The sequence below is a fragment of the Salvelinus namaycush genome, chromosome 1, assembly GCF_016432855.1.
Source record: "Salvelinus namaycush isolate Seneca chromosome 1, SaNama_1.0, whole genome shotgun sequence".
NCBI lineage: Eukaryota > Metazoa > Chordata > Actinopteri > Salmoniformes > Salmonidae > Salvelinus > Salvelinus namaycush.
In genome coordinates, this window is record NC_052307.1 from 50,435,077 (window position 1) to 50,456,760 (window position 21,684).

Genomic DNA, 21,684 nt, shown 5'->3' on the forward strand with positions numbered 1-21,684 from the left:
GAACCATGCATGAACAAGATAATCTATATTCGGAGAGCCTGTTTATGTCCTGCCCTTGACTTTGGTGCAGGAAATGTGATGTCCATAGCCTCTTTGTCGCAAAACTCCCTGATCTTCTCAAATAGATATGGTTGTCTAGCCGGGTTCAGTCCATGCGCTGCTTGTACAGCAGACCATATTTGGGAGGAAGGGTGTCAGCGTTGAGCAGCAGCTGAAACCTGGTCCTGACTGAGTCCGAAAGCTCCTTGGCGACAACAACACCAGGTTCAAGAGCATCGAAGCTGTAAAACAGGAAATAACAAAAAAAATGTAAGACCTTACAACCTTACACAACATCAATTCACCTCCTAACTTTAGATAAGAAGAATAACCTCATACAAGACAATGAACATGATATTCTCCTGAAGTGCTGGTACTGCTTGATCTGTGGCAAAGGTCTGAAGTATGGAGGTGTTGTTGCCAGACATAGCTTTCCACCAGCACTGCACCATCCTCCAGTCCAACCAGCTGTGTGATGTTGACCGCTGTCACAGTGGTGTCCTTCACAACACCAGCAATCTCGGACAAAGTGTTCACTCTGGTCTTTCTGTAGCGCTGCTTGATGAAGCCGAAGCACCAGTCGGGGGCAAACTTGGTGTGGCCTCTGATCAGGACGTGAAGGTCCACACTGGGGTGGAGCTTGTGCATGGTCCGCCAGGCACAATACCAGAGCACAAACTTGTTCTTGTTTTGGCCACTGCAGTTATCACATTTCAGGTTCACACGTGTTTCCTCAACTCCGTAGTTGGTGAAGAATGATCGTCCTCGCAGTGGCAGACCATGTGTAACAACACCTGCACAGGTGAAAATAAGAATTGAAAATAAGAATTTGTTCTTAACTGACTTGCCTAGTTAAATAAAGGTAAAATAAAATAAAAAACAGGATCGGTACATCCGAACATTACACCTGCGGGACAGGTACAGGATTGAAACAACAACTGCCCTAGTTACACCAGGAACGCACAATCCCTCCATCACTGCTCAGACTGTCCGCCATAGGCTGAGAGAGGCTGGCTGAGTGCTCGTAGGCCTGTTGTAAGGCAGGTCCTCACCAGACATCACCGCCAACAACGTTGCCTATGGGCACAAACCCACCATCACTGGACCAGACAGGACTGGCAAAAAGTGCTCTTCACTGATGAGTCACGGTTTGTCTCACCAGGGGTGATAGTCGGATTCGCGTTTATTGTCGAGGGAATGAGTGTTACACCGAGGCCTGTACTCTGAAGCGGGTTCGATTTGGCGGTGGAGGGTCCGTCATGGTCGGGGTGGTGTGACACAGCATCATCAGACTGAGCTTGTTGTCATTGCAGGCAATCTCAACACTGTGCGTTACAGGGAAGACATCCTCCTCCCTCATGTGGTACCCTTCCTGCAGGCTCATCCTGACATAACCCTCCAGCATGACAATGCCTAGCTATACTGCTATACTGCTCATTCTGTGCGTGATTTCCTGCAAGATAGGAAAGTCAGTGTTCTGCCATGGCCATCGAAGAGCCCGGATCTCAATCCCATTGAGCACGTCTGGGACCTGTTGGATCGGAGGGTGAGGGCTAGGGCCATTCCCCCCAGAAAAGTTAAGGAACTTGCAGGTACCGTGGTGGAAGAGTGGGGTAACACCTCACAGCAAGATTTGGCAAATCTGGTTCAGTCCATGAGGAGGAGATGCACTGCAGTATTAAATGCAGCTGGTGGCCACACCAGATACTGACTGTTACTTTTGCTTTTGACTCCCCCTTTTGTTCATGGACACATTATTCCATTTCTGTGGAACTTGTTCGGTTTATGTTGTTGTTCAGTTCATCACACAGCATATCTATCCAAGATGGCATAGCAGTCAGACGTCCTTTGTCCTCATCTTGTCGTGTCCCGTGTATATATACAGTGGGGCAAAAAAGTATTTAGTCAGCCACCAATTGTGCAAGTTCTCCCACTTAAAAAGATGAGAGAGGACCGTAATTTCCATCATAGGTACACTTCAACTATGACAGACAAAATGAGGGAAAAAAATCCAGAAAATCACATTGTAGGATTTTTAATGAATTTATTTGCAAATTATAGTGGAAAATATATATTTGGTCACCTACAAACAAGCAAGATTTCTGGCTCTCACAGACCTGTAACTTCTTCTTTAAGAGGCTCCTCTGTCCTCCACTCATTACCTGTATTAATGGCACCTGTTTGAACTTGTTATCAGTATAAAAGACACCTGTCCACAACCTCAATCAGTCACATTCCAAACTCCACTATGGCCAAGACCAAAGAGCTGTCAAAGGTCTTGAATGCAGACACTTTGTTTTCATCAGGCTCAATTCCCCTCTCAGAAATGACATGCTCCTCAAGCGTCTAAGAAAAGATTATGAGGTCATCAAGGAAAGCAATGGCTTCATCCAGGTTTATCCCTGCCCATCACCTTCTCCATCGTCCGTTGAAAAGTAGCAGGTGCATTGGTCAATCCCTGCAGCATCACCTTGAACTGCCAATTTCCAAAAAGAGTGGTAAAGGCTGTTTTAGGTTTATGGCCCTCCATCTCAACCTGATAGTTGCCGCTTTTCAAGTCCAGTACAGTGAACCATTTGGAAGCAGCAAGAAGCTGAAGGTCTCCTCTATTCCCCCTCAGTCAAGACATTCAACTTTCAGTAGTCTACAACCATCCTTAAGGCATCATTCTTCTTCCTTACAAGCACAATGGGAGAAGCATAGGAGATATCAGATTCCTCAATTATGTGTGCTTCAATTAGCTCATAAAGGTGCTGCTTCAGATCATTGAAATCGTCTGGGGACACACAAAGAGTACGCTGCTTGAAAGGCACATCAGTTGACACTTTGATCCTATGTTTCCCTCCAGATATATGCCCTATATCAAAATCCTGCTTGGAGAAAGCATCTGGGACCTTTCGATCAGTCTCTTAATCACACGTTCGCAGAATTAAGGTGCAGCTGGCAAATATTCAAAGTGAAAGTCAGACGACTGAAAAGTTGACTGTTCTACACAGATGACTGTCTCTGGGGATTCGTCATGACAATTTTGTACAGTTTCTCTTCCATTGATAGTTTTGACCCATTCCACTGCACATACATCTGCAATGACTATTTTTGGTGCGAGTTTAATATCATGCTCTGTCCCATTCTTCATCAGAACATTATAGTTCACAAGCTCTGCCTGATACAACACAAGTAGCCCTCCTGGCAAACATGGATCTGAAGGCTCCTCTAGCACAGAACACTTAAACGCATCAACACTGCCGATGAATTCACCGGAGACTTCAACAGTTTTCCCCTTTGAGACCAGTGACCGGCTGGCTGCTGTTCACTTTTAACTGTCCTACCGGATCATCCATGACAGGGGAAGTGACTCGATGACAGGCAGCTTGCAGTACATGGACAAAGTCTTCGCAAATAGTGAGTTGGTCAACAGCACTGTCACATCTCTACAAGACCTAACAACAAGCTTCAGCAAATATGTTCCTTGGATTAGGTTACCTCAGAACATATTGTAGAGAATGATGCAGACTCATACATACTTTTCGTTTCAACCATTTAATGTCTGATGTCCTAAGTGCTTTGCTAAAGATTGATCTGTTCTTACTGCAGCTCTCTGCCCTAATTATTGTAGAGCCATTGACCTATATGTTTTACTTGACAATATTTTCTGGTATAATCCCCTACTTTTTCCAAATTTACAGCCTGAATTTGAAATATATGTGTTACAGCCTGAATTTGTTACAGCCTGAATTTGAAATATATTAAATTGAGATTTTGCGTGTGAAAATCTGAATTTTGTTTTTAGACATTTTTAAATACTAAATACGATTAGGAGTAAAAATTTGCTGACCAAGTCATAAGTTGCATGGACTCTGTAAAAATTTAAAAAGCAGACACTGAATATCCCTTTGAGTATGGTGAAGTTACTAATTACGCTTTGGATGGTGTATCAATACACCCAGTCAATACAAAGATACAGGCGTCCTTCCTAAATCAGTTGCCGGAGAGGAAGTAAACTGCTCAGGGATTTCACAATGAGGTGATTTTAAAACAGTTATAGTTTAATGAATGTGATAGGAGAAAACTGATTATGGATCATTCACATTGTAGTTACTCCACAATACTAACCTAAATGGCAGAGTGAAAAGAAGGTAGTCTTTACAGAATCAAAATATTCCAAAACATGGATCATGTTTGATATAAGGCACTAAAGTAATATTGCAAAAACATTGGCTAAGAAATGTAATCGTTGTCCTGAATACAAAGCATTATGTTTAGGGCAAATCCAACTCATCACTGAGCACCACTCTTCATATCTTCAAGCATGGTTGTGGCTGCATCATGTTATGGATATGCGCATGATTGGCAGGGACTAGGGATTTATTTTTAGGATGAAAAAAAACAGAATAGAGCTAAGCACAGGCAAGTTCCTAGAGGAAACCCTGGTTCAGTCTGCTTTCCAACAGCCACTGGGTGACAAATTCACCTTTCAGCAGGACAATAACCTAAAACTCAAGGTTTTCTTACCAAGTTGCTTACAAAGACAACAATGTTCCTGAGTGGCCTAGTTACGGTTTTGACTTAAATTGTCTAGATAATCAATAGCAAGACTTAAATGGCTGTCTAGCAATGATCAACAACCAACTTGATAGAGCTTGACGAGTTTAAATAAGAATAATGGGCAAATATTGTACAATCCTGGTGTTCAAAGCTCTTAGAGACTTACTTAAAACCTCTCTAGGGTATGTGGGATGCTAGCGTCCCACCTGTCCAACATCCGGTGAAATTGCAGAGCGCCAAATTCAAAAACAGAAATACTCATAATACAAATTAATAAAACATACAAGTGTTATACATCGGCTTAAATATTAACTTCTTGTTAATCCAGCCGCTGTGTGAGATTTCAAAAAGCTTTACGGCGAAAGCATACCATGCGATTATCTGAGAACAGCGCCCAGCACACAAAAGCATACAAGCATTTTCCAGCCAGGTAGAGGAGTCAGAAATAGCGATAAAATTAATCACTTACCTTTGATCTTCATATGGTTGCACTCACAAGACTCCCAGTTACACAGTAAATGTTCGATAAAGTCCCTCTTTATGTCCCAAAAACTCAGTTTTGTTCAGTAATCCAATGGCTCCAAGGCGGTCACAGCAGACAGACGAATACATACTAAAAGTACCGGTAAAGTTTGTCAATGTTTATGTTTATAATTAATCCTCAGGTTGTTTATTGTCTTTATAATCAATAATATTTCAACCGGACAATACCGTTTTCAATAGAAAGGAAAAATAACAAATGGCGCGAATCAGGTTCCTCAAAGTTCCTTTGTCCTCTGACCAAAATGGCTGTTTACTCGTCGACATAGCCTGAAACTATGTCTAAAGACTGTTGACATCTAGTGGAAGCCATAGGAACTGCAATCGGATTCCTAACCCATAGGATTCTCTATAGACATTGAGTTGAAACACAGCCGCATGAAAATAATTCCACTTCCTGGATGGATTTTTCTCAGGTTTTCGCCTGCCATATCAGTTCTGTTATACTCACAGACATTATTTTAAGTTTTAGAAACTTTAGAGGGTTTTCTATCCAAATCTACCAATTATATGCATATCCTAGCTTCTGGGCCTGAGTAACAGGCAGTTTACTTTGGGCACTCTTTTCATCCAGAGGTGAAAATACTGCCCCCTACCCAAGAGAGGTTAAAAATCACTGCCAAAGGTGATTCTAACATGTATTGACTCAGGGGTTGAATACTTATCTAATCAAGATTCTGTATATTAGTGTTTTGTTTTGCATTATTCTAAAACAAATCTACAAAAATCTTGCACTTTGACAGAGTACTATTTTGTGTAGTTTGATGAGAATAAAATACAATTAAATCAATTTGAATCCCAATTTGCAACGCAACAAAATGTGGAAAAAGTCAAGGGGTGTGAATACTTTCTGAAGGCGCTGTAGATAACTATCGTCCAATTTCCAAATGATTTTGCCATTACAAAGTTTTATAATCCCTGGCCAACTCTCAGCCAATACCTTTTTTAACCTCTCACTCTATTCTTAATGTGCACCAGTCTGGTTTTAGACCTGGACATAGCACCGTATCAGCTGCTAGGCTGTTTCAGATGTGTTACATTTCTTACACCATAAAAATAATTGTGCTGCCTTATAGACCTTTCCAAGGCCTTCAACACTGTTGACCATCACATTCAAAGGTTGACTGAAATAGGCCTGGTTCAGGCTTCTTGTACAGTGGTTGCTCCACTAAAAGTTTTGTGATTATGCTGCGGGATTTAGAGGTAATTTGTGGTTTAGTACGGTACCCTACGTCACTACTTCATTGCGCCAGAGTAACGCAAGGGGGAGTTAGAGCACTGATTATGCTTTTGGGTCCTACCATGTCTGTAACTGACAATGAATGGGTGACATAAACCTAAATAGAAACTGATAATTGTGCAGGATTATTTTGCTCTTACTGTAGTACTGTAGCCCACGCCCAACCAATCACGTTGTACAGGGCCTGAATGGCGCATTGGTCCAAGACACTGCATAGCAGTGCAAGCTGTGTTGCCGGGGTGAGGTGACATTCAATACCTGTGCCGGCCTTGACTGGAAGACCCTTAAGATAACTGTAGGTTTTTTGTTTCTCTCCCTCTAAAAACATAAATAAATAATTCTAAATAACAAACTGGCTTTATTTACAAATTAGTAACAATCTCTCACCCTATGTTCAAGAATGGCCTTTCTCGCTTATTTTACGTTATTTGAAAATGAAATCATCTACAAAATATTGTTATTTAAAATAAAATAAAGATTATTAATTTAGAATTATATAAAAGCCCCTTGGATATTCTTGCAGATATATTATTAACCCTGTTATTAGCAGGACAGTATATATTGGTCATGGCTCCCGAGTAGCGCACAATGGGATTGCCTTGCAGTTCTCCAGCTGTATCCACTGAAACAACGGTGGGCGCGCAAGGTTCAAGGCACGAGGGCAGGGGGCATGGGATGAGCTGCAGAGCTGCGCACAAAAGACTAACCTAGTCTATGGGGAAGGGAGGAGGGGGTGTGGACCCCCACCCAGCCCCAATGGGTAGCATAGAGCAACACTTTAAGGGGCATTGCACTAATAATGGCGCTGACTAGGGAAACATTCCCGCTGTTGTTAGTGCCAGTCTGCACGTTCAAACTAAAACAATGTAACTAATAATGGCATGAAAAATGCCCCTTACATATGAATTCGGAGGGCAGATATTATTAAATATTAAAGCATTAGACCTCTCACTAAAGGCGTCACTCAAAAGTTATACATAAATCCGAACTGTATTTAATGAAAAATTGAATGTAAAGCACACATTTGTAAACTCTAAAAGTAATTGGAAAGGTAGATACAAATTATTGGTGACATTGTGGTTACAATAAAGAATGTAAACAAGATCCTGTGTTTTTATTTACAGTAGTGATGGACAGCTGGTGGCATTTTGAAAACAGGTTTTCAAACCCTTGTAGCCCGATTTGCAGGACAATAGACTCTTTATAGCTCGGCTACTGTAGGTGTGAACATCCCCCTACCTGCAAAAAAATGACATTGCGACCAAAGAGAACAGACGAAATGGACATCGTTTTCATCAAGCCAGCTTCTTTCTATGGCGCTACTGAAGGCCTGCATTCCAGGGTTAGGACCATAACCACGAGAGGACTTGAAAATGAGCCAGAGTTGAGAGGATCACCAAAACTAAAGGTATTTTGGTTTCAGTGCATTTGCTTTAAAAAAGAAATATATATAGCCTATCAATGTGTAGGCATACTGTGTTATAAAATTGATAATTAAATAAAGGTCAAATAAAAAATATTTTGTACTAAAAACGTGAATGTGTTTTTGCAGAGCATACAAACATGCCGACAACCATCCGTGGAGATTAGTGGACAAAGGGCTGGACAGCGGCCCGCACCGAAAAAAACGCATGGTTGCCAAGAAAGCAGTTTTGCTAGATTCTTAATGTGTACGCAGCATTTGTGTGTTGGAGTCACTTTTAATTCTTAATTGATCTACCGTTTCTATCATAGGCCACTGCAATTGATGGGGCCTCAGGGCGGTACCATTTTGCTCATCTGAAGGTGCACATGGATCAGATTCAAACTTTGAAGACCGAGATCGAGTCATTGAAGCCAGACCAGCAGAAAGAGAAACATTATCGTAGGGGAAAGAGACGCGGGAGACAGCTGATGCATTGGTCCAGAGCCAGGCGGCATTGGTGGAGAGACAGGCGGAGAGGGCGAGGAATGAGATGGAGTCACAATCCATGCTAGGCACACCTGTGAGCTCTGCCGACAGGTTGAGTCAGCATCTGCATTGCTTGCTTTTTGGGGTTTTAGGCTGGGTTTCTGTATAGCACTTTGTGACATCGGCTGATGTAAAAAGAACCTTATAAAATTAATTGATTGAACATACCTGGTTGGTTCATCGCGTCGTCTGTTCACCCTGACATTTCCATTCCTCTTCTGACAACAGAACTTGACCAACTGCTCACCAGGCACAGCAAGGGCCGTCCGGACTGTTATGCTGTTCTGCTATAGCCTAATAAACAAATGCAGGTGACTTATATCTTCAAAATGCTTTATTATCCAAATGTAAAAGCATATACTGTACAGTACTGTATTTCTTCATCAGCATTGTTATGCTTTCATTAATAAAATAATGATAAAAATACTCTTTCAAAATGCCGATGTTTATTTAGTTATGGATCCATAATGAATTACTATGGGAATAAATATCACTGAATTATAGAAATATTGGCACAAAGTTTTCTGAGGGTAAACAAATTGTTGCTTACTGGGAAATACTTTTTCAAACACACACGGTCACGTTGTACGGCGCCATTATGGCTATTAGCAGGGCTATATTTTAGCCTTTATGGGCGGCTCACAATTAGCCCAGCGTTTCTCTCCCTCTAAAAACATAAATGTTTTGGCCTTTACAAATATTATTTTGACCTTAATTCAGATTACAATCGCTCACTTTTGTTTTTTTGAAAACAAAATAACCTCCAATATACCGTTATATATTATCAAGTTGATAGCACAGTCATATAGCCGGCACCTACATAATGCTGAGTTACTCACTATTATCGGCTATTAGCAGGACAAATATCTTTACCAACACCTCTCTGTATTTTGATAGTTTGTGGATGGGGGCCCCCGAGTGGATGGGGGCACCCGCAGTGAAAAATGTATTGCTACAGATGAAGGTTCAATACCTGTGCCGGCCGTCACCGGGAGAACCATGAGGTGGCTTTTTATGTCATTATTGGCGGAGAGCACATATTTTTCGATATACTGTAGGCCTACCGTAGGCGACATGAGTCTCACTAGTGTTGAGTAATGTGCTGTTTAAAGTGGTGTTGGTCTTATTTATTTAAAGAGCATATTGAAGTTAGAAGCAATAGGACTTGAAGCAATAGCCCACAACTATTATAGCACCGTTTCACGCTGCTCTGAGACAAGCATGGGGACTGGTCTTGATAAATCAATAAGATTTTTATTTTCACTGAATCTGAATCTTTGTTTGGGTTTTGGCCAGACTACAATTGTACAATTAGGGTGTAGAAATGTTATGCTCGTAGTGTAACCTTTATTTAACTAGGAAAGTCAACTTCTTATGGCTGCAATCCCGTTAACAGGACGATATGACAACAGCCAGTGAAAGTGCAGGGCGCCAAATTCAAACAGAAATTTCATAATTAAAATTCCTCAAACATGCATGTATTTTATACCATTTTAAAGGTAATCTTGTTAATCCCACCAAAGTGTCCGATTTCAAATAGGCTTTTCAGCGAAAGCACCACAAACGATTGTTAGGTCACCGCAAAATCACAGTCATTTTTGCGGCCAAAGACAAAGACAGGAGTCACAAAAAGCAGAAATAGAGATAAAATGAATCACTAACCTTTGAAAATCTTAATCAGATGACACTCATAGGACTTCATGTTACACAACACATATATGTTTTGTTCGATAAAGTTAATATTTATATCCAAAAACCTCAATTTACATTGGCGCCATGTTCAGAAATGCCTCCAAAAAGCCGGAGAAATTGCAGAGAGCCACGTCAAATAACATAAATACTCATCATAAACTTTGATGAAAGATACATGTTTTACATAGAATTAAAGATACACTTGTTCTTAAGATTTCCCTCCCGCTAATTGGGCAACTTTTGCATATTTACATTTTTTGGAGAGATGCTATAAATTAAGATGACTCAATGTATTTTGAAAAACTTTGATGTCATTCAAGCAAGCCAAACACTTGTGAGTCCAAATGTGTACTTGACCTCTCCATTTCATAAAACTCATATACATTTTCAATGTTTATGATCACTATGTTTGATGTACAGTTACAAGATTACATGTTGTCATACCCTGGGTTGTTCTAAACAGAATGTGTTAATTGTTAAGAAACTTGCGCTCATGACTTGTTTCTTTGCGCACCAAAATGATCATCCGTTTCTCTGAATTGCCTTGTGAATGGCTAACACTGTAAGATCATATTTTATTAGCTGGTTATATACGCAATAGAACACTTGTAGTTGTTTCGTTTGGAACACAACCCTGCATCCCTGCCAGCACACAATTACTGTTGTTTACGCAATCACAATCTGGAGCAGGTGGGCATGATTTGAGTGCCCATTTTACATATTAGCAGAATCTTTTTTAATAACACACAAACTACCAAAATTACAGACTAAGAATGGACAGAGATATGCCTACGTGTTCTTCGTATATTTATGTAATGAAAAATCAGTGTGTCTTGTTTGCAGCGAGACTGTCCCTGTTTGAAAATAATTTAATCTGAGACATGATTAGGAATCTGTGCATGGTACTTTCAAAAGTTAGGCCTACCTTTCCATGACGGACAGTAGACCAACTCACACAGAAAAAATGTAAGCTTTAACTGCTGGCTACTCTTCTTCCTTAACCCAATGAGAGTAAGTGTTTCCTTAAAAGCTGTCTGGGTTTAAACATCTATTTTACAGAAAGTGAATAGCTTAGTCAATTGATAGTGACAGAATTAGATTACTTCCCAAATAAAGTCCTTTTTTCCCTCCTCGGCTATAGAAGGTTGTAGCTCAGCCACTGAATGTCAAAGAAACGACATGCATTTTTCTTCACAACCAAGCCCTCTTGTTCTTACTAAAGTTGAATTAAAATGAAGACGTTGAAATTAATTATGCTAATTTAAATTTGCCTACTTTCAGCATCATGAGCCGTCCATTTCCGATTGTGGCACGATTGCTGCTTCAAATTTCAGCACCACCGACGTAAGTTACTCAAATCTGGCACATTGTTCGGTCAATAACTCATAAATACATCATGGACAAGAAACATTGTTTTTATTGAAATAAATGATATACTGAACAAAAATATAAACGCGACATGCAACAATTTCAAAGTTACAGTTCATATAAGGAAATCAGTCAATTGAAATAAATTCATTAGGACCTAATCTATGGATTTCACATGACTGAGCAGGGTCACAACCATGGGTGGGCCTGGGAGCCAGGCCCGCCCACTGGGGAGCCAGGCACAGCCAATCAGAATGAGTGTTTTTTTTTACCACAAAAGGGCTTTATAATAGACAGAAATACTGCTCAGTTTCAGACAATCCAGCAGGTGAAGAAGCCGGATGTGGAGGTCCTAGGCTGGCATGGTTACATGTGGTTTGCGGTTGTGAGGCTGGTTGGACGTACTGCCAAATTCTCTGAAATGAAATTGGAGACAGCTTGTGGTAGAGAAATTAACATTAAATTATCTGGCTACAGCTTTGGTGGACATTCCTGCAGTCAGCATGTCAGTTGCATGCTCCCTCAAAACTTGAGACATCTGTGACAAAACTGCACATTTAAGAGTGGCCTTGTATTGTCCCCAGAACAAAGTGCACCTGTGTAATGATCATGCTGTTTAATCAGCTTCTTGATATGCCACACCTGTCAGGTGGAGGGATAATTTTGACAAAGGAGAAATGCTCACTAACAGGGATGGTAACACATTTGTGCACAACATTTCAGAGAAATAATAAAAGCTTTTTGTGCGTATGGAACATTTCTGGGATCTTTTATTTCAGCTCATGGAACATGGGACCTAGACTTTACATGTTGTGTTTATATTTTTGTTCAGTACAGTAGTAGCAAGCTATCAAAGTTGACCTCCGGTACTCCTCATCTTCCTGTTCTCTTTCTGAAACAGAACATAGGCTAGTCTGCACGAAAGATATTTCATTTTTTGGACTAGGCCTTAACAACAAAACAATAATTTGACTCCTCCTGAACTGCCACTGTAGGCCCACACAGCACAGCATTGGTTAGGCAGCACAAAAAAGGGTTTTGATCAGCATGACCAGAGCAGACCAGGGCAATAGAGGTGGTACATTTCTGTAAACTTAGCACTAGTAGGGCGAGTTCAAGTGTGTCATAGGCCTACATGAGCCCCAAGTCCATAAACTGTTTTGAGGACAGCCGTTTTAGCAACCCCTGATAGTTTGTCTGTGTTTCTCAGTTTCTCATGTCAGATTTGGCCCGCTCAAAGTGGTCAAGCCTCTGACCGACAAGTCTCTGCACACACAACTACAGTTATTCATCATTCACACCACTGCCAGAGAGAGACGGAAGACAAGGAAGAACCCACTATTTCCCTATAGGCTGCTATAGCCTACATATTTATTCAGTTTGTCATTCTATCATTTTCATGGAATCTTTGTTGTAATTAAATATAATTTAGAATTTATCAGAATTCATTTTCCACAAATATTTTTAACAGCTCCGTGTATTCTCAAATTGAAAAAAATTACAGCAGCACTACATCCCTGGCAATGTAATGAACACGAGGGGAGACAGAGACCTGGTTTCAAGCGCAGGGCGCTGTCACGCGGAATGACGCTGGAGAGACAGGTAGCAGGTACGAGGAGTAAAACATTTAATTATAATGGACAGAGACGAGACAGGAACAGCGTCAGAAACAAATTCAAAAGACAAAAACAATACAATGCAGCAGCGGGGAACAGAGCAAGGGAACAGACAAATATAGGGGAGGAACAGAACATGTGACGAGTCCAGGCGAGTCCAATAACGCTAATGCGAGTGACGAGGGAGGGCAGGTGTGAGTGATGGATGGCAGGAGCGTGTGATGCAGGGTAATCTGGCGCTCTCAAGCGCCAGGGGAAGGTAAGAGCGGGAGCAGACGTGACAGTACCCCTCCCTCTTGGGACGCCACCCGGCGTTCCACCTGGGCGAACCGGCCGAGACATGGGCGCTGGGCAAGCCGGTTGGGGCGTGAGAGCCTGGCGAGCCGGCCGAGGCATGAGAGCCTGTCGATCCCGCAGCAGAAGGGAAGCCCGATGATCCAGTGGAGTTTGACGTGCGATGGGAAGGCGCAGAGACAGGAAAACATCTCGAGCCAGCCAGGGCGTGAAAGCCTGACGGGCTGGCTTAGGCACCCCTGGTTCCATCGGCGGCGGGATCCACCCCGACGTCACCAACAAAACAAAAGACAAAAACTCCTGGACCAGCTGGGCGAACAAGAACCACCGACGTGGGATGGACGCCCTCCGAGCCAACCGGGGCAAGGAAACCTCTCAAGCCAGCTAGGGCGTGATAGCCAGATGAGCTGGCTAGGATTCCCCGGTTCCATCGGTGGCGACCCAGAGCCGATGCCACCATTCCAACCGGAACGCCAGTACTCCCCGATGCTTCGTATGTTGGCTGCTGCATTCTGTCACACGGAATGACGCTGGAGAGACGAAGCAGGTACGGGGAGTAAAACATTTAATTATAACGGACAGAAACGAGACAGGAACAGCGTCAGAAACAAATTCAAAAGACAAAAACAATACAATGCAGCAGCGGGGAACAGAGCAAGGGAACAGACAAATATAGGGTAGGAAAAGAACATTTGACGAGTCCAGGTGAGTCCAATAACGCTGATGCGAGTGACGAGGGAGGGCAGGTGTAAGTGATGGATGGCAGGAGCATGTGATGCAGGATAATCTGGCGCCCTCAAGCGCCAGGGGAAGGGAAGAGCGGGAGCAGACGTGACAGGCGCAGCAGGTGTTTATTGCAAAGGACCACAGGAGGAGGCAGAAGGTCATACACAAGGGGTCCAAAAGGGCAACAGTACAGGCAGGGAAAAGGCTTGTAAACGTAGTCCAGGAGATCAGGCAATAGGTAGATAACAGGAAATCTGTTAGGCTAAAGTACATGCAGGGAATAGGCAAAAAGGTGTCATTAGTGAGGCAAGCAAAAACTGTCATATACGGGAGGAGTAAATCACAGGAAACACAGCGCTCTGAAAGACGTGTTTCACAAAACAAACAATACCTCACAGTGATGGGGTGCAAAGAACTGAACAAAATAGTGTGTGATAATGACATACAGGTGTGTGAACAGGTAATTAGAATTCCGGTGATTGGGATCTGGAGTGTGAGCTGCGTTCAGGGGATCTAGGTGTTTGATAGTGTGAGATGGAAAGTGGGCTGGAAAGTGAGCTGCGTTCAGGGGATTTACATGTTTGAGGGTGTGAGTTGGAAGCCCAGTTTTATTTACACCATCCCAGCAGCTATCTTAGAAATGTAACTTTGCTCTGTGCTTCTCCGAGCATGTACTTTGTAGTCTATTTGCCTATAGGCTATGGATCATTTGATTGAAACCACACTAAATGTCCGATAGGCACACTTGATAGTGTATGCCCAGCAGAGAATCAGAGATGAGGGGCGGCATCAGGCACACACCAATATATAGCCTTATGAGCAAGTCATTCTAAAACACTGAGAAATATTGACACTTCATCCATTACAAATTACATGACCCTCCCCTGACCTAGATTAAAAAAGTACTAAACCTTTCCCTTGACTGAAATTGAAGGAGCATGACCCTCCCCCATCTTCTTCCAGGTACCATTCTGTAAATGTTGATCCATTCCTTATAGTTGAAGACTCTTCTTTGAGTCATAAAAGTCCATTGAAATTGCTCAGGAACTGTGCACATTTTGAAGAAGTGTGTGGCCACTTGGAGACACCAGTTAGTCCTCTCACTCAAACCATTTTTATGTTTTTATCTTATGCTGCACCTATCCCACATTTTCCAGGAATAGTCTTATGTTACTGAATGTATCCAGAGTATTTTTAGATTCCTTTATCAACAAAAGTGGCAAAAAGTACAGTAAATATAAATTGCACATAAAATCAAAGGTGTAATGGTTGGATTCAGTCTTGTCAGATGAACTGTTGTGTACTCACCTTTTGGTCTAATTTCCCCATTATCTCCAAACTCTTCCCTTTCTTTAGCTACCATGGTTATGCATAATTTTCTTCAAGAAATATTTAAATTTAGCCCTCTCCATATACAGGGCTTTTGGAAAGTATTCAGACCCCTTGACTTTTTCCACATTTTGTTAGGTTACAGCCTTATTCTAAAATAGATTAAATCGTGTTTTCCCCTCATCAATCTACACACAATACCCCATGGAGACAAAGGAAAAACAGTTAAAAAATATATACAGTGGGGAGAACAAGTATTTGATACACTGCCGATTTTGCAGGTTTTCCTACTTACAAAGCATGTAGAGGTCTGTAATTTTTATCATAGGTACACTTCAACTGTGAGAGACGGAATCTAAAAATCCAGAAAATCACATTGTATGATTTTAAGTAATTAATTTGCATTTTTGACCTGAAGAGAGCCTCTTCCATTTAAGAATTATGGAAGCCACTGTGTTCTTGGGGAACTTCAATGATGCAGAAATTGTCCCAGATCTATGCCTCGACATAATCCTGTCTCTGAGATTTATGGACAATTTTGCTCTGACATGCACTGTCAACAGTGGGACCTTATATAGACAGGTGTGTGCCTTTCCAAATCATGTCCAATCAATTTAATTAACCACAGTTGGACTCCAATCAAGTTGTAGAAACATCTCAAGGATGATCAATGGTAACAGGTTGCACCTGAGCTCAATTTCGAGTCTCATAGCAAAGGGTCTGATTACTTATATAAATAAGGTATTTTGCAAACATTTCTTAACTTGTTTTCGCTTCGTCATTATGGGCTATTGTGTGTTGATTGCTGAGGACATTGTTTTATTTAATCAATTTTAGAGTAAGGCTGTAACATAATAAAATGTGTAAAAAAGCAAGGGGTCTGAATACTTTCTGAAGGCACTGTAGGCGTATTCCCACCAGTGTAAATGGTTAAAGTGGGCTTCTTTTATAGATCTTGCCTCTCCCTCTACAGCAGGAAGCAGATTGTACGGTCAACTTTCCTGCCAGTTTTTGACTATGGTAACATATTTTACCAGAATGCAGCAGCCACTACTCTTCGGATGTCGTCTACCATAGTGCCCATCGCTTTATCACAGGTGATTCGTTTCAATAATAATAACCCGTATCAAAAGGTTGGCTGGTCCTCATTAAAGTCCCGTAGATCAATTCACTATTCCCTTTTTGTTTACAAAGCTCTACTACAGAAGCTTACGACTTACCTAACTTTGTTGTTGAAATATTAAAACATGAGTTACCAAACCTGTTCACAGTGTTGGTTAACTCTCGAGGTTCCTCGGGTCTCGCCGAATTAGGTAAATCTACCTTCAGTTTTAATACCCCTCATTTTTGGAATAACCTGCAGAACTCCCTACGTCTTGATTACCTGGTGTCTGTAGCACAGTTTGGGAGTCTGTTGAATTTGTTAAATAAGAATTGCATTTGTTTTGATTCAATGTGAAAATGTATTGTGGTGTTGAAATTGTAGTAAAAAATATATATATCTTTGTTTTGAATTTGTTGTCCTCATGGCACCATTGAAAATGAGACCCATTTCTCAATGGGCTCCCCTGATTAAATAAGTTCAATAAATAAAATGAAAACGAATCAAGAAAATAATGACTTATGCTGTAGAACTAATGATATATTTTGTAAAGTTGCACGAATATCACTTAAATCGAAACTGTTAGACTTGTACAGTAAATGCATATAAAACATAACTTTCTGTTTAAAGAAATAAATACATATTGACACATGTATTACAAGCCTAACAATATTGTATATTTTGAATCCCAGATACTCATAGTTGCCCTTTGATAACTGCTTTAAAATCATTAAATATGACAGCCTTTCTGTTCTAATAACTCCTGTTGTCTTGTAATAGGCTGTGCGACCATAACATTTCAATAATCATGCCATGTGTTGTATGACTACCTCCTGATTTGTTTATTTTCAGTCAAAGATCAGATCAGAATCACCCAAAGCTATGTAGCACAGTGATTTCCCTATGCGTACTCCTGTGTACACACACTCGGCACACATATTGTACCATGACGATGCTGTCTGGTGCTGTATGTATGTTAATCACCCTACAAGTATATTATTTTGCATTTTTTTCTCATAACGCTTATCATAACACGTAATGGAGAGATTATCTTTTTCCCTGTGAGGCTATTAATATGGAGAGGGAGAGAGATTTTGTGTGATAAAGAGCGAGTGTGTGTATGTTTCTGGTCTATTCATACCCTTAATGAAGCTCTTGCAGTCACATGATCGTAGTTTTGTGAAAAGAATTGTCTTCAACAAATGATCCAGTGCCACCCTTGGGCCAGTTAGTGACAATTATTCAAACTTATGTTTCCTGGATTAATGACAGATAGAAAACATTTCATGACAATAGCTCAAAAGGGAAAGGAGATATTCTTGTTCAAAGTTTGGTGGGGGACAAAAAGTCTAATTTGCGGAAAATATAATGGGCCGAGCTTATAGGTCCTCATGGGAAACGTGTTGCTCATGCGGTAGCCTCTGCCAAGTCCCCAACAACCGGATGTTCCAGTTTTCAGGGGAAATGGAAAGAGAGCCTGTGATGTGCCTTCTGCTTTTGGACGTTATCAAGGCGACACTCCATCTTAACTCCCCCTCCACATTTACTGGATTGGTTAAACAGTGCAGAAGAGAACCTCCTCTGACAGTTCTTTTTCTTCTCGTCAACACCAGTATGTAGGGGATCTAGTTTCAGATGTTTCTTTTACACCTGCTACGTTAGGTTACTCATGAGGAGATGCATATATACAAAATGTTGTGACTGTAGCTCAAACGGGACAGGAGATATGCATGTTTCCAGCCAGTCATTCTCAACCCTGTTGAACCAACCTCAACCCTCAACTCACAGCAGAGATGGGTCTAGCTAGCATAAGCACTGTGTGGTTCCCTACAAAAGCCCCATACATCCTCACAGCAGAGATGGGTCTAGCTAGCATAAGCACTGTGTGGTTCCCTACAAAAGCCCCATACACCCTCACAGCAGTGTGGTTCCTACAGAAACTTTTGTAGATTCTTTTAAAATGCTATTTATTTTTATTTTAGACAATTATTTGGTGGTAGCAGGCCTATACATACATTAATAATCCAGTAGTACACATGTATTGTAACCTGTGTCAATTTTAGCATGTAAATCTTGGTGGGACAAACAAAAAAAAGAATGTATGCATGCCAACTGTAACGATGTGTGCTGAGAGTCAGGAAGCAAGTTCGGGGAGCGAATCATTTAATGAACGAAACATAATACAAAACAAGAAACACGAACAACGCACAGACAGGAACAGAAACAATAACGCCTGGGGAAGGAACCAAAGGGAGTGACATATATAGGGAAGGTAATCAGGGAAGTGATGGAGTCCAGGTGAGTCTGATGACGCGCAGGTGCACGTAACAATGGTGACAGGTGTGCGCCATAACGAGCAGCCTGGTGACCTAGAGGCCGGAGAGGGAGCACACGTGACAGTAACCCCTCCCCAACGTGCGGCTCCTGCCGCAGGACTCCGACCAAATGACGATCCCGTGGATCATAAGCGGACCGGACCCCTCTGCAGAGGCGTGGGAAACCTGTCAATCCGGCTGAGATGCAGTAGCATGGCGACGTAGAGCGCCGAAGAGAGAGCATACCTGACAATACCCCCTCCCCGGTGCATTCGGCTCCAGCCGCAGGACGCCAACCCAAGGGACGATCCCGGGGATCAGGAGCGGACCGGTCACCCCTGCTGATGTGCGGGAACCTGTCACCGGCTGGGACGCGGGAACCTGACAGACCGGCTTAGGCAGAGGAGCCTGGCGATCCGGCTGAGGCACGAGAGCCTGACGAGCCGGTGGACACAGGGGAGCCTGGCGATCCGACGAAGACATGAAAGCCCGACGAGCCGGCTGAGGAAGGGGAGCTTGGCGATCCGGCTGAGTCATGAGAGCCTGAAGAGCCGGCGGAGGCAGGGGAGCCTGGCGATCTGGCTGAGGCATGAAAGCCTGTAGCGGTTCCCGGACCCAACTTCATTACACTTGACACAAAAATAAATAAGCGAAACATAATACAAAACAAGAAACACAAACAATGCACAGACAGGAAACAGAAACAATAACACCTGGGGAAGGAACCAAAGGGAGTGACATATATAGGGAAGGTATGGAGTCCAGGTGAGTCTGATGATGAGTGAGAGGTGTGCGCCATAATGAGCAGCCTGGTGACCTAGAGGCCGGAGAGGGAGCACACGTGACACCAGCAAAGCCACTACACAACACTAAACAATACAGTTCAGTCTCATTTACTGCCTGTAAAAAAAAACATAGCTGATATGGCTGACTTGCTGAAACAAATGTGGTTTCTACTGACAATTGAGATGTACAAATGATGGCATAAGGGAACGAAGAGCGGATAAGAGGCAATCCGTAATTTTGATTAAGACATTAATGAGCGAGCTAGGAAGGACGTAGTCAATAGAACTATTTGTTTTGCACTTTTGAAATGTACAGCGACAGGATTCAGAAAATGGGCCGTTATTATAGTATTCTCCCTGTACACCAAGTCAGAACCGTAGGAGAAATAAAGGAGTTATATAAGCAGACAATGAAAGCTCTTACAATATTCAATGATTACATTTCTCTAAAACAGTCTATAGGCTACATGCGCACCACCAAGTCAGAATAGTAGACTAGGTTATGAGGGGGAAAGGGACCAAATTATTAAGGTGAGACATATGGGCTACTAACAGCTTACTACACAACATACACATAGCATTACTTTCTTAGCTACAGTATACCTATCTTACATATTTTATGCAGCAGCATACAATAAACTTTTGGACTTACCTTGTTGTGCTGTGCTTACTTGAACAGGAAGGTGGCGCGGCGGCCCTTCTTATGGGCAAACTTTGTCATCAAATTCTTTCATTATATGCATTTATGGTGCTTTCAAGACAACTGTGAACTCGGGAAAAAACAAGGTTAAATCATGTTGTCAGTGATCTTCAGGTCGGAGCTCTAGAAAGGGGCCCGAGTTCCCAACTTGGAATTCTGAATTTTCCAGTTGGAGCTCATTTTTTTCCTGAGTTCCCAGTTGTCTTGAACTCACTGAAGTCTGAGATTTCCAAGTTTCAAGTTTCCAGTTGTTTTGAACGTGGCAGAAGTCATGCTGAATTGACAGCATGGCCAATGTATTCAAACTTTTCTGTCCCATGGTGTTGCATGTGAATGTTTATCCTTTTAAGCTTGGAAAAGAGACCCTTAAACACAGACTTGGACCACACACCCACTCCACTGAATGTACATGTAAATCTATGGCAGCACCCAAGGGGCTTGAATTTCCGAGCTCTCCCTGTAGATTTAGCTGTGATGTAGTGTCCCCATGAGTGACAGAACACTGAGCCAATCATGGTGCAACTAGAGAACATTACCATCCCATACGCTCCGTATTTCCCGCTGGCTGCCCCACGACCACAGAAAGCACTAAACTATGCTGAAACACCTGCATTTTGGAGATGCCATACTCAAGAAAGCAAAAAGGATCTTTGTATTCAGATGTATTAACTTCATTGTTTGCAAACTGATATGTGACATGTATAAATGTCACAATAACATGCAAAACAGGCAACCCCCCCCAAAAAAATGTATTCAATTTTTTTTTAGCTAAACAGGTGGGGCTCAAAACATGTGGGGCTCTGCTCCACCTGCCCTGATTGAGAGCTCGCCACTGATTATAACAATCAGGAGACAGTTGGGATTGCCTTAAGTGCAAATGTTATAGAATTACACATAGATTAAGTAATTCATATGATCTTTGTGAAAATAAAATGTTGACGGCATCAGATATACTGTGTTTCCACCAGACATTGACGAGTGTGCGGAGGTCCTGATCCAGTGCCACATTCACTCCCGCTGTGTCAATCTGCCGGGCTGGTACCACTGTGAGTGCAGGAACGGTTTCCATGACAATGGCTCCTACCTGATCGACGGGAGTTCCTGCATCGGTTAGTATGCAGTCATTATATTCCACCTCTGTTGGTCGTCTCCATCTCTACTGCTCCTGTCCATCTTGGTCTTCTGTAGCTCAGTTGGTAAAGCTGTAAGTTGCTTGGGATAAAAACTATGTCACACATTACAGGGGAGGGGGAGGGGGCTGTTAACATGGCTATGCAGATTTATTTTGTGCTGGATGTTGCAGTCTTTTGTTGTGTAGTCTGAATGAATTAATGGATGGAATTTGATTTGCAAATCATGAGAACAGCAATAATAAAACATATATAAATAGTAGACACGGACTAACAATCAATGAGACTACATCATTAATGTATATATAAATC

At 42.0% G+C, this 21,684-nt stretch overlaps 1 protein-coding gene across 1 annotated transcript in view; it reads left to right on the forward strand.

Annotated features, from left to right (window-relative positions):
- The window catches only part of LOC120052026 (protein kinase C-binding protein NELL1-like), a 536,246-nt gene that overhangs the window by 488,645 nt on the left and 25,917 nt on the right, over positions 1-21,684 (forward strand). Inside the window, exon 17 of the mRNA XM_038998895.1 lies at positions 21,211-21,351. Within this exon, the coding sequence (XP_038854823.1) occupies positions 21,211-21,351 (141 nt within the window). The remainder of the gene's footprint in view (positions 1-21,210; positions 21,352-21,684) is intronic.